This window comes from Elephantulus edwardii, unplaced genomic scaffold, assembly GCF_000299155.1.
Source record: "Elephantulus edwardii isolate Elephantulus edwardi_28Jun2011 unplaced genomic scaffold, EleEdw1.0 scaffold00003, whole genome shotgun sequence".
In the NCBI taxonomy this organism is placed as follows: domain Eukaryota; kingdom Metazoa; phylum Chordata; class Mammalia; order Macroscelidea; family Macroscelididae; genus Elephantulus; species Elephantulus edwardii.
In genome coordinates, this window is record NW_006399753.1 from 35,149,452 (window position 1) to 35,162,193 (window position 12,742).

The 12,742-nt window shown below is 40.2% G+C and overlaps 1 protein-coding gene across 3 annotated transcripts in view; it reads left to right on the plus strand.

The window, feature by feature from the left end:
• RBMS1 (RNA binding motif, single stranded interacting protein 1) overlaps nucleotides 1-12,742 on the plus strand; it is a 272,153-nt gene that overhangs the window by 226,128 nt on the left and 33,283 nt on the right. For all 3 annotated transcript variants that reach the window (XM_006879366.1, XM_006879367.1, XM_006879368.1), the window contains 2 exons: nucleotides 4,817-4,974; nucleotides 7,407-7,486. In XM_006879366.1, the coding sequence (XP_006879428.1) occupies nucleotides 4,817-4,974; nucleotides 7,407-7,486 (238 nt within the window). The remainder of the gene's footprint in view (nucleotides 1-4,816; nucleotides 4,975-7,406; nucleotides 7,487-12,742) is intronic.

Sequence of the window (12,742 nt, forward strand, 5' to 3'; positions counted from 1 at the left end):
AGCAGTGGGTCGATTCTGACTCAGTGGTAAACAACAACAATGTTAATATAACAGAAATAACCCCATACATTGACTTTAACAGAAATTTGTTTTCTCATAAACAAGATTATAGTCCAAATTTAGGACTTTGACCCTAGAAAACCAAAATCAAACCTACTTTTGTCAAGTCAATTCCCTCTGTCTGGTTTCAGAGGCTCTCTTTTTGACCAGGGAAGGGTTAGTGGATCCAAACCCAAGAGCTATTAGCAGCCCAGCAAATAGCTTAGGACATCACCAGGGCTGCTTGATGATCTTTCTTTGACATGGTGTTTATTTTCTCCCATCTCTGCTTGTTGACATACTTGTTTAATCTCTTTTGTATCTCAGATAGAGTGACTTGAAACACGCACATCCTACACTGTTACAAGTAAAACACATTTTTTAATCACAGATTGAATGAGTTCAGGATTTACTGTACTTATTTTAACCTACCTCCTCCTTTGGAGACAATTCCAACTTAAAGCAGCTCTTCATCACATTTCCAAGGTTGTAAGTCTTTGTGAGAAGAGGCTGCCCATCTTTCTCCTGAGTGAAATGTCTGGTGGATTTGAACCATTGACCTTTTGGTTAGTAACCCAACATGTTATGAGTGATGCCACCTGAGCTCCTTTTGTACATATTTTGAGGGGAACTAGTTCAATCCATAACAGCTACAAGATTTCATCTTCTGTAAGGACAGGGTTTGAGATATACGCGCTGCACTGTTGATGTCCATTGAGTGTTTTACAACACTGAGTCCCTCAGAGCGCACCTTCAGAGAGGAGCTCTTTCCATGTAGGCTAATTAACGACCAGACTTCCACAGTATTGTGTATGGGCTTGACCACCAGGAATGCTTCAGGGCTTTGAGAGGTTAGGACCAAAGTAAGATGACTAGTGGAGAAGTGGAATAATTAATTGGATACAGTTGGTGGAGGTAGGAATTGAAATGGAAATAGAGACTTTATTACTCCCCTACCTTAGAAGAATGTGAAGACTTTCATACTGAAGATTGTGCTTTTCCCTGTATTTTGAAGCATTTTACTTATCTCCTGCATTTAGTAAATAAATCACTTCCCCATTTTGCACATTAAAGATAGACTTTATCATTGTCAGTAACTTTGCCTTGACCTAAAATAATCAGTGATGCTGCACTGATTATTTTTTTTTATCCTGAATATAAAAGTTGGCATTTTCTTTAGTCCATGAATTGTTAATAAGGTGATATTCAGCCTGCAATTAAGCATTTGGGAAAATGAGAATTTCCTCTTGGCTCCTACCCTGCTGACCTCACCCTGAAAGTGTCTTGGGCACTTAGGCTAGAAGCCACCTCTGATCCTGTGGGATGGGACTTTCACACGCGTGCTTCCATGCTCTGTATCAGAATCAGGAAGCTGTACAGCCAGAATGCAGATTGTACCTTCTTTGAGTGTGTTCTCATGAGGAGGCAGTCCCTGGGAAAAGGTCCTGTCTTTGGTAGAGGGTCAGCAGAAAAGAGGAAGGCTGTCAGGGAACTGAATTGATACAGTGGCCTCAGCATCAACTGGGAGGACGCTGCGCCACCAGGCAGGATTTTGCTCTTTTGAACACTGGGTCACTATGAGTCAGAACTGAACACAACAGCTCCCAGCAACCACAACAACACAGGTCCTCGGATGCTGCAAGTCATTAGCACAGTTAAGTACTAATAAAAAGGAGGTTCACGTCTCCCCAGAAGAAGGGCCTGGTGGTCTCCTTCAATACAATCGGCTGCTGGAAACCCTGTGGAACATAGTTTACACAGATACACGTGGGATTGCCATGAGATAGAGTCAGTGCAGCAGCAACTGGATGGAAATACCAGATCGTTACCTTAAATCTACCAGATAAATGTAGCGTGAAAGGTTAGCGTTGACTTTCACTTGCAGATTATATAAAATGAGAGGTTTATTTCAGGTTTAATTAATGCGAGGATATATTTGAAAATTAGAACCTCTAGGCAAATTTAAACATGCATATGCTTCAGGTATATTTTTAAAGTACTATACATTTTAGAAATCTAGAATGTTAGAAAGTTTGCTACTTTGTGGTCTACAAGCCAAAATATCTCTTAATGGCCTTACTAATTAATAACCTCTCAACTCACTGCTGTTGAGTTAGAACCTGCTGGTAGCTGATCCCTCCAGCAGGTTTCCAGGGTTGGGAATCTCACGGGAGATGGTCCGTCCTTCTCCCTTGGAACCTCTCCTGGACTCCAGCTGCCAGAGGCCCGGCCTTTCAGTTAACAGCACAACTCCCTACAGACTCACTGCGATCACTCCTTCATTGATCAGTAGAGCTTATTAAAGAACAGTAGGTATCTTTCATAGTTCAGTATATATACTTGGTTCCTAAGACCTAAAGAAAGATGTTATAGGTCTTAAATTAATTATATCGTACCCAAATCTGAAAATGATAGAGATTCATCGTGACTTAGTAAAAAAAAAATAATCTAATTATCATGTTTCCTGGTAAATTGAGTACTTAATACATGTAGGTGGTGGTGGTGGTGGTGGTGGTGGTGGTGGTGGTGGTGATGGAGTGTGTCATCAGTGACCCTATGAACAACAGATCTGAATCCTGTGTTACTCTCATCATCTCTGATACACTTGAACCCATTGCTGCATTCACCATGTCCATAATAACCCTTTCCAAGGAATAGTCTTTCCCAACTTTATTGAAAGGGAAGAGGATTTGAAACACTTGCCGCAGAAGATCAAACACTGCAGCCATATATATACATTGCATCTCAACATTAAGAAAACAGTTCTCTCCAGTGGACCTTTTACTGTTGTGTTGTGTACTGAAAGGTCAGAACCAACCCATAATTGACCCTCTGGCGGGTTTTCGGAGGCAGTTAATCACACAGGCAGAGATTGCCTATCCTTCTGTGGAGCAGCTGGTGCCCTTGAACTTCATGCCTTTGGGATTGCAGTGCAGCTTCTTGCCACTAGACCACCAGAGCTCTCACTGGATCTATGGACAACATTATAATAGATGGAGAAAAGATAAAGTTATCAGTGAGGTCATCTTAACTTGGATCCACAATCAGTATACTTGGTACCAGCAGTCAGGAGATGTTTTACATTGGGAAAGTCAGTGATTAGGGACCTCTCCAAATTAACTGAGAAACAGTGATATTAGTTTGAGGACTGTGGTTCACTTGAATAACTTTATATGCTTCTAAGAGGTGAGCATTGAATAAGTGTGATAGAAGAATTATTGAAATGCCTTTGAACTGTGCTGTTGGAGAAGAGGACTGAATATTCCAGGAGTTTTCAAAAGAAAAAACAGATTTGTCTTGGAAAAGGTGCAGCCAGAGAGCTCTTTGTAAGCCAGGATGCCTAAACTTCATCTCACATACTCTGGCCGTGTTGCTAAGAAAGGCTCTTCTTTGGAGAAGGACATTATCTTTGGAAAGGTGGGGAGACCGTGAAAGAGAAGACGACCCTCAACCAGGTTGAATGACACAGTGACTACAGTAGTGGGCTTGAGTGTATCAGAGATTGTGAGGTTGTTACAGTATAGGACAGGGTTCAGATCTGTTGGTAATAGGGTCTCTGTGAGTCATTCTTGACTCAGCAGCACTAACAACAACATGTCCAAAGTATGAGAGACAGAGCTTTGCCATCCTTGCCCATCAACTTAGACACACTCAAATCACTGTCATCAAGTAGATTCTAGCTCATAGTGACCCTTCATTGGGGTCCATGGCTGTAACAAAAGGAGGCTAATGCTTATTTCTCTCCTGTGGAGCTGCCTGGTGGATTCAAACCATCAGACTCTTAGCCTTTTGATTAACTGCTCTAGATGCTACTGACTGTGCCACCAGAGCCCCTTATCCCTAGCAGTTAGAATAAATACTCACACAGGTTCTCAGAAAATTTTATCTTTGATTTCATTTGATTCTACCTCAGTAGAGGAAGGATGGGTAGCAAATAATAAAAACAAAACAAAACAGTCCATACTTCTCAAACTCTTGTGTATATGCATTACCTGGGGATCTTAATTAAAATGCTCTTTTTTATTATGTAGGTTGGGTGTGAGGTCCGAGGCACCGATTTTCTGATGGTCCCCAGGCAGTGCCAGTGCTGCTCGTTCTTGGATCCATCTTTGAGCAGCAGTGCTCCCTTCCCCTTGGTCACCTACTTGTTGCCTAGATTCTACATTTGTTCTGCCCAGCGTTAATCCTCTTACATGTCTTTGAGTTCTCTCGTTTCGGCCAGTTTAGTAACTGTCGTTTTTCTAATGCTTATCACAGTGCAGAAGTAATGAGACCACTGCTGTAGAGCAGAGGAAAGGAATTTTGGGAAAACCCCTTTTGGACTCTAGATGGCTTAATCCAGAATTTTTCATGTGTCTTTGAGTTGAATTATTAGCAGCAAGATTCTTGTGCTATGGTGTACTTGAAATGGACTCTTAAAAATAGAATTGGGGGAGAGGTTGGTTATTTTGGGGATCACAGCAAACAGCTGAGAGTCGTGGTTCCATGAGGGCATCTCTCCAACTCTCCAGTCTCTGCCAGCAGTTCAACTTCCAGATCTGCTAAGAACGGCTCTTAACTGACCTGCTCAGATGGTCCAAGCTTCTGACACTACTGTACAGTTTCCAAGGAGAATTAGGTGTTCTGTGGTTCCCACAGCCTCACAGGGAAGCACTTTAAAGGCACCAGACTAAAGAGAGTGGATAAATAAAAATAGACAAGTTAACAATTTCTACTCTTGTGTGCAAGTATCTCATCCACTATTGGAAATTAATGGGCATTTCTCATTTCATTTTAGCAACAGGAACAAGATCCTACCAACCTGTATATTTCTAATTTGCCACTGTCCATGGATGAGCAAGAACTTGAAAACATGCTCAAACCTTTTGGACAAGTTATTTCTACAAGGATACTGCGTGATTCCAGTGGGACAAGTCGTGGTGTTGGCTTTGCCAGGTAAGCCCATCTCTCTAATGTGAAGACAAAGAGTTCTGTTAGGTATTCCAGAAAATAAAAAATACTAGCTAGTTTCTCCATGAACTGAAACTGTATGTCAATATCAGCTTGCAGTTTTTCAGATCTTTTGGAAATTCATTAAGGATGCTTGAATCCAAACACATTAAATACTTGGCTAACAACCAAATATCACAGAACCAGTTCTGAAATTGTATGTTTATTGTACCATGATGCCTGTAACTTCTTGAAAACAACCATCAGGCTCCTATTTCATAGATACTGTCTCTTCCATCTCCCTTCCTCCACCCCACTCCCTGCTCTACATTTGATGGAAATGTGATTCACCATCAGTAAAATTAGTTAAATTACAATTTTAAAGGAAATACTAAAAAAAAAAAAAAAGTAAGGCATTTTATCTCTTTGCTTACACAGAAACCTAACTAATATTAACATTTTTCTTCAGATTTTTTTTAGAAAGAAACAAAATGGTTTTGATACAACTAACTCTCCCATACTCCTTCCCTCCTGTTTTCCCCTCCATTGTCAGGAAGAACAAATATTTCCATGTAGCAGTTCATTTGGCTTCTCAAGTGTAGCAAAATATGTTTGTAGCAAAATGCTAACCAAAGTTCATGTACAGAAGTACATTATTTTGGAGCTTGATCATTTGGTGCCGTGACAAATAATGTCTTCATGTTCTAGGGTATTGACTTTTTCTGAGGAATAATCTCTGCCATTTGACTTCCATATGTGTCACTCCATTTGATGAGGATCACACCTACAAACTAAATTTCATTCACTATTTTTACATATGAGACAATCAAGGCAAAAATCTCCTTTTCCATTGTCACCTTGCTGCCAAGTAATGAAGAGTAGCTTTGGCTTTTTAGTCCATTACTCTTTTCTGTTAAAGTCAGAGAAGTGCAAAATAAAAACTAAAACAGTCACCAAAGCCAGCACCTTCGGTTTTCAAGGCTTTTGTTTCAGAGGATGCAGGTGACTCACTGAAAGCCTCGGCATCATTTCATCACCTTTCTGACTGTTCTTTGGAAAGTAGATCCAGTAGTATCATCTCTGTATCCAAAGACAGAACATTCTGTTGTTGTTGTCTTATTAAAACCACTCTTGGATATGTAGAATTACCATAGAATTGGAACCAACCTCTAGGTGACCCTCCAGCAGGATTTCAGAGGTAGCAAATCACACTGGAGGAGATTGCCCATTATAGATTCGAACATTTACCTTTTTGTTGGTGGTGCAGTGCCTTACCACTAAGTTACTAGAGCTTCTTTTTAAAAACTATTACTAGCCCTTAAAATGAAGCTAATGGTCCAAGAGTGTGTTTAGCTAGTTTGATTTGAATAAATTACCCAGTATTTCTGTCCCTGAAGAAAAACCAAATTCATTCAGCTTCTTGCAGTATTTCTCAAATTATATATAGACAGTACATGACTGACTTCACTGACTCAATATGAAACCTGAGGCAAATGTGGGAAAAAAGAATGTATCAAGCATGCCATCTGATGGACACTAGTTTTTAACATGTCTCTTCCCCCCCCCCAATAAATGTATTTTAATTGTGATCTTAACCAGAGTTTACAGGAAAGATTTTCATTGATTCATTGTTGTACATTGTACCCCCTCTCCTCATATCCCCCTCCCCCAGTTCATTTTTTTTTTTTAATATTCATTCATTGTTACACAATTAACTCACACCCCAGTCCTTGTTGCAATGTACCTCTTATTCTGGGCTAGTATCGTACGTATAGTGTCTAATCATATATTCATTTTAAATAGTTTTTTTCTTTCAACTGTTCCAGTACAGTGTTTGTTATCTCTTCACTCTTACTGTATTCTCGTGTGCCTTTAAAAAAAAAAAAATTATTGATTTTAATGAATATTTACAGAGATTTTGTATTTCCATTCATTCATTGTTGCACTTTTTTCTGTACCCTCCTTCCCCCAGTTCAGTCGTCTCTTTGTCTCGTGTGCCTTTTTGAAAATATGTTAAAGTAAAAGTCATCTTTAAAACTGTAAAAAATTCTAATAAGCAGCAGCTAACTTTTTAAACTGTTATTGGTATTTTAAACCACTGTTTTAGTGTCACAGCTAGCAAAGTTACTGCATATTGATAATCAGCTTTCCAACAATTAGAATAAATTACGCAGTTGACATGCTTGATAATAAATGCTTGATATAATTTCATTATTGTATGATTTAGAAAGTATTTGTGATTATCTGTTAGTATTTTACTATGAAAATACGAAAACAACCATTAGATACAGAATAAGATAAACCTTCTCTTAGTCACATTTTTGTTACATGACATTTATATTCAGTAAGCCTTGTAAGAGTGCATTCACATGCACAGAACAAAATGAAATGTAGGCGACCTAAATGTTTATAAATTTTGTATTTTTATGTGTAAATAGGATGGAATCAACAGAAAAATGCGAAGCTGTTATTGGCCATTTTAATGGGAAATTCATTAAGACGCCACCAGGAGTTGCTGGTATGTTTTTTGTCTCCAGTTTGCACAGAATGTTGCGCTGCTGAGACGTTTCTGTTCAGATCCACTGACCACTCCCTACGAGAAAGACAGGCAGTCCCTTCTTGTAACAATTTACAATCTGTGGAGCTGAGTGGAGGGTTGCCATGATCAGAACTGACTTGATGACAGTGAGTTTTTTGTGTATATTGAGGAGCCCTGCTGGTGGTACAGTGGCCAGGCATTTGGATACTAGACATGAGGTTGGTTTTAACCCACTGGGCACTCTGCAGGAAAAACACATTTCCATATTCTCTGTAAACTTGAAAACTGTATGAGGAGGTCACCTCTGTCCGGTACAGACATTACGAGTTGAAGTGAATTTGACTTGATTAAGGATTTTTTTGTTTTTTAAATGATGATCATATTGCCAGTATGTGATGGCTCTTAAATCAGTATTTTTTAGAATAAACCAAAAATGACTAATGTAACTCCCAGGCTTTGGCCACTTCAGTGTTGTTTTTTTGTTTTTTTAAATTTTTGTGTGCGTGTACCGTCAAATCAGATCTGACTGGTACAGGAGGATATTGCACCTCCTTCTCCGGCAGAGCATCTGGTGGATTCGAACCGTGCGCCTCTGGGATTGCAGTGCAGTTTCTTGCCACTAGACCACCAGAGCTCCCCCCATTTCAGTGTTAATGGAAGCAGATGCTATTTGCAAGAAGCTGTTTGACTTTACAGGCATTTTAGGAACCTCTCCTTTGAAGCAGTTCACTTGCACTGCTCCTTTTACACTCAGGCCGGTAAAGGTGGATGTCTCCAGCTTCGTGAGCCCTCAGGACAGCTTGTCCACTGCCCTCCAGGTCCACTTCCTCACTCACAATAGTTGTCAGTTTTCACTATCCTGTCCAGTCTCCCTGTCTTAAAACCCCACTCTTCCAGCTCTACTCAGATGATGTCACTTACTTCTTAATGAATAAATTTGGTATCACCAGGTGGAAACATCAACTTCCTGCTTCCTCTGCACAGGGAAACCCACATCCACGCCCATTCTCACCTCCCTCTATCTCTGAACTCTCGAGAACAAGGCTTTTAAAGCTATAGTTTTGATCCCATCCCACTGTGGGATTGCTCTGCTCCTTACCCCTTCCCTCTGCTGCACTTCCATTTCCATCTCTTGTATTTATTTATTTGTTTGTTTATTTGCCAATAAAGCCAAAGCCTTTTCTTTCCAGTTAATGAAGTAACCCACCTTTGGCAAGACTAATTTGTTAAAGTGAAAGAAAATGTACAAATAAACAAAAATAGGACAATTAATGTGAACATAAGTACAATAGCATTTTTTATATCACAACCACACTGCATAAAACCATGCAGGAGTTTATGCCAGTAAATGTTAAGTAAGCCATTTTCAAGAGAAAAAAGTGGAATTTTTAGCTCATTCAAACCTCTTCTCAAAACAGTACTCTTTTGCTGTCTAGCTCTCTGCACAAAAACTTTTTTTAAAATGTACTCTCTGTTTCTTCACTTCTCATTCACACCTCAGCTTTCTCCAATCTGACTCCTTCCGCTGGTGTGTAATTGAAATTCTTCTTGGTAAACTTAGCTCCTGATTATCAGATCTGGAGGCTTTTCCTTCTTGTGTATGCTCTGTATGTCTGCTGTAGTTAGTTCTCCTGTTATACCCATTTCTCTCTTATTTCTTCCCTTCTCATTTTCTGTTCCTTAATTGATGTTTCCTGCAATTTCTTTTTTTCCCCTTACTCCTTTCGATTTTATCCACTCGCAAGTTTTTAAATGATTGTTTATATTCAGATGAAGAGTAGTGGTGGTTCAGTATTAGAATTCTTTCCTTTCATGCTGGAGATTCAGGGAGCTCAAGTGGCCTAGTGGATAAGGAGCTACTCTGCTAACCTAAAGATAGGTGGTTCTAATCCTCTAACTGCTCTGTGGGAGAAAGATAGACAGTCAGCTGCCTTATGATTTACAGCCTCTGAGAACCTGCTGGAGGGTCAGCCCTGAGTTACTTCTCACTTCATGGCATATAACAACATGCAGGAGATCCAAGTATATTTTGCTTTAATAGGCAACAGATTTCTGCAAAACTGACTCAGACTAGAGTTTTTCTGGTGGCGTTTTCAGTGGGGAGTGGCATTGCTAAACCAAAGCTGGCATCTCTTTGGCAGTTCAAATCCATCCGTGGCACCACGATACAGAAAGGGACAGTTTCCTCCTGTGTGAGTTAGAGCCTCCATAAACCTGCTGAAGGGTCAACTGTGAGTCCGTTCCAACTCAAGTGGCAATCAGTTAGAAGATAGGCTAGGCAGATAAAGCCTGGTAGTCTTATTTCTCTAAATCTGCCACTGAAAATGCCTTGCATTCCAGCAGTTCAATCCCCTTGTACTCGGAGTTCCATGAGTTAGGACTTCCCAGTGGTTATACTCAGACAGCTCTCAATTGACCTGTTTTCTTCTGAAGTTTTAGGCTTTCTGGCCTCAGGGTCACCATAATTTATCCTCTCCAAAAATATAATAAGGATTTTCATCTAACCCTGTTCTTATTTTCCATATCTCGGCAAATGGATCCACCAGGAACACAAACAAACTCAGATTAAATCATCTGGGCTCCTTTTCCCATCCCTCCTCTCTCACAAGTTTTACTGATTTTCTCCATGTCTGTTTCTTAAATCTACCATATCATCTCCATTCCTCCTACCATTGCTATTGTAGTCCTTATTCTCTCACCTAGGCTGTTAATACAGCCTCCTAAGTTGCCTGTCTCTAGTCTTAACTTCTGTCAGATGAATTTATTGAGATAAAATACAAACTTGTCTATTGCTTGCTGCCAGGAAGCTTTAATAAGAGGCTCCCATTAGATAAAGGCAGAGATACAAGATTCTTAGTTTGACATTGAAGGCCAGACGTGACTTTGCTCTTGATGACCACCAAAACCCTGTCACTTTATTCTGTATCTCGTGCCTCTCCTCCAGTTCTAAAATACTGACGGCCTGCTAAACATCCCATGTTTCGTTTCTCCCTGCTTTCTTTCCCAGGGTTCCTAAAGCCTCAAATCCCTTCAATTCTTCTACATACAAGTTTTTTCTAACTCTTTCACCTCTGGTCAATGCATACTTACTCCTCACAGTGGCCCCCTCTGGTCTTTTTTGGAATACTTTCTGCATCACAAGCTGAAGACATACATCTGTTAGAGCATGTAATGTGTTTACAAGTCAGACAGTCTCAATAAACCAGAGACTCTTGAAAGGCAGAAACTATTTGCCCTTTTTATTTATGAGCCTGGCATAGTGCTTAAATCATCATTGTTGTTCTGTGTGTCATCAAATTGCTTATGACTCTTAATGACTCTGTGTACAGTAGCCCTAACCTCTGCCCTGTCCTGTGCCAATCTCACTATCTCCGACACACCTACCCTCATTACCGCAGTCACTGAATCAATCCATCTCATCAAGGGTCTTCCTCTCCTGTGCTGTCCTCCATCCTCCCAAGCATGACAGCCCTCTCCAAGGACTGTTCCCTCCTGGCAACATGTCCAGAGTATGTTAGATGAAGCTTCAGAATCCTTTCCTCCAAGGAGCAGCCTGGCTTCACCCTCTCCAGAACTAACTTGTTTATTCTCCTAGTGGTCCATGGTATATTCAGTACTCTTTTTTTCTAGCACCAAAGGAGCAGCACTAAATCCCAAGTGGTTTTTAGTAAATGTCTCTGCACTAAAATACCCAAACAATACTTGACCACCTCAGACCACCTCATTACATGCTAGCATATGGGAGGAAGATGTGAAATGTCATCTGGTTTACAGCTAGCCAACAGCATGTTGCCTGCTGGAGGGAGTAAAGTTTAGATTTAGAAAGTACCATACTTTGAGGGGCAAATAGGAGGAAGTACTAAAGCTGTTAAAACAGAGGAAAAAGTGAAAAACATACATATTTTCCTCTAGATACCCTTCCTCCAACCCCTTCTTTGGTAACGTCATTCCTTTCATGTTTAGATGACTTAATACCTCTCCAGTTCTACTTCTCAGTCTTTATCTCAAATCAGTAAATCTTTGTTAATCCTTGGGTCTGTGTCAGCTGACAGCTCTGCGTAGCTCATGCATACCCTAAGGTTAAAGTTGGGGTCACCTACTTGTGAGAAGGCATCCAGAGAGAGAAAGAACCCTTGCCTGTTCTACCTCTTTGTCAGAATACCTTAAGTAAATCAGTCAGAGCATCCCAAGAGAAAGATAAGTGGTCTTATAAAGATTTTGCAACCTCAGAACCATGATGGAGAGCGGGGAACATTGATAAGAATTGGGACCAGCTCAACCCTTTGAGTAAATAACATTAAAAAATTAATCACGATCTCTGTAGAATAACTTCTGTAACTGAAATAGAATGATGTTTAGCCCAGTTTTTACATAAAGAAGGCAAAACAGAATTGAAGTATTTTGAGATTTATTTCAGCCAGAAGTCATTGGAGTGAGTAGTTTGTCCCTAGACACTGCCTGTGTCTTGTCAGCTGGTGTTCAGTGTTTATTCTGTCACTCTCAGCTTCCATTATTAACCAAATGACTGTTGGTTATGACCGAGGACTCCCATGTATTTTCTGTATCAAGTTGAATTTAATTTCATTTCATTTCATTTCATTTCATAGAGAAACTAATGTGTAATTACTTGTAAAGCCAAAGCCTAGACTTGATCTTATTAATACAAGAAACCCTACAGCCACTCCATCAGAAAGAACTATCACAGGCACCAATTTGGAGCATAAAATGTAAGACCCAGAAGGATTCTGAGCCTTAACTTCTTAGAATGAACTTGTGAAAGTGTTACCTTTTTGTTCATCAAGTTCTCTTTTGTCTAGAGAGCAGAAAATGGGACATGGAAGCACAGGGTCATGAGCATCTTTCTTAAAGGGCCAGAGGAGTGAAAATAGCACAGCCCCTTTACTGCCCCAGAAGAGCCTGTAGCCAAGCCCCATGGTCCCTCTAGAGCCATGCCAGCAAGAGGGTGGTTTATTGTAGACTCACAGACTCATACTGAGAGTGGGGTTTGTTAGGAAAGTAAGTTGGAGAGTGGGAGAGGCAAAGAATTACTACACAATGCAAGTCCCGATTTTAGCCTAGAAGTCCCAAGGCATAATTCTTCAATTAGGCCAGGCTCCAGTTTCATTCAATATCACAAATTCAAATCATCCAGCAACGGTCACCTCAGAGCAGTTGTAAGTCAGCTTCTCTTTCAGTCATCCAGCAAGAACAGCAAAACCTTTAAATGTGGTCTTT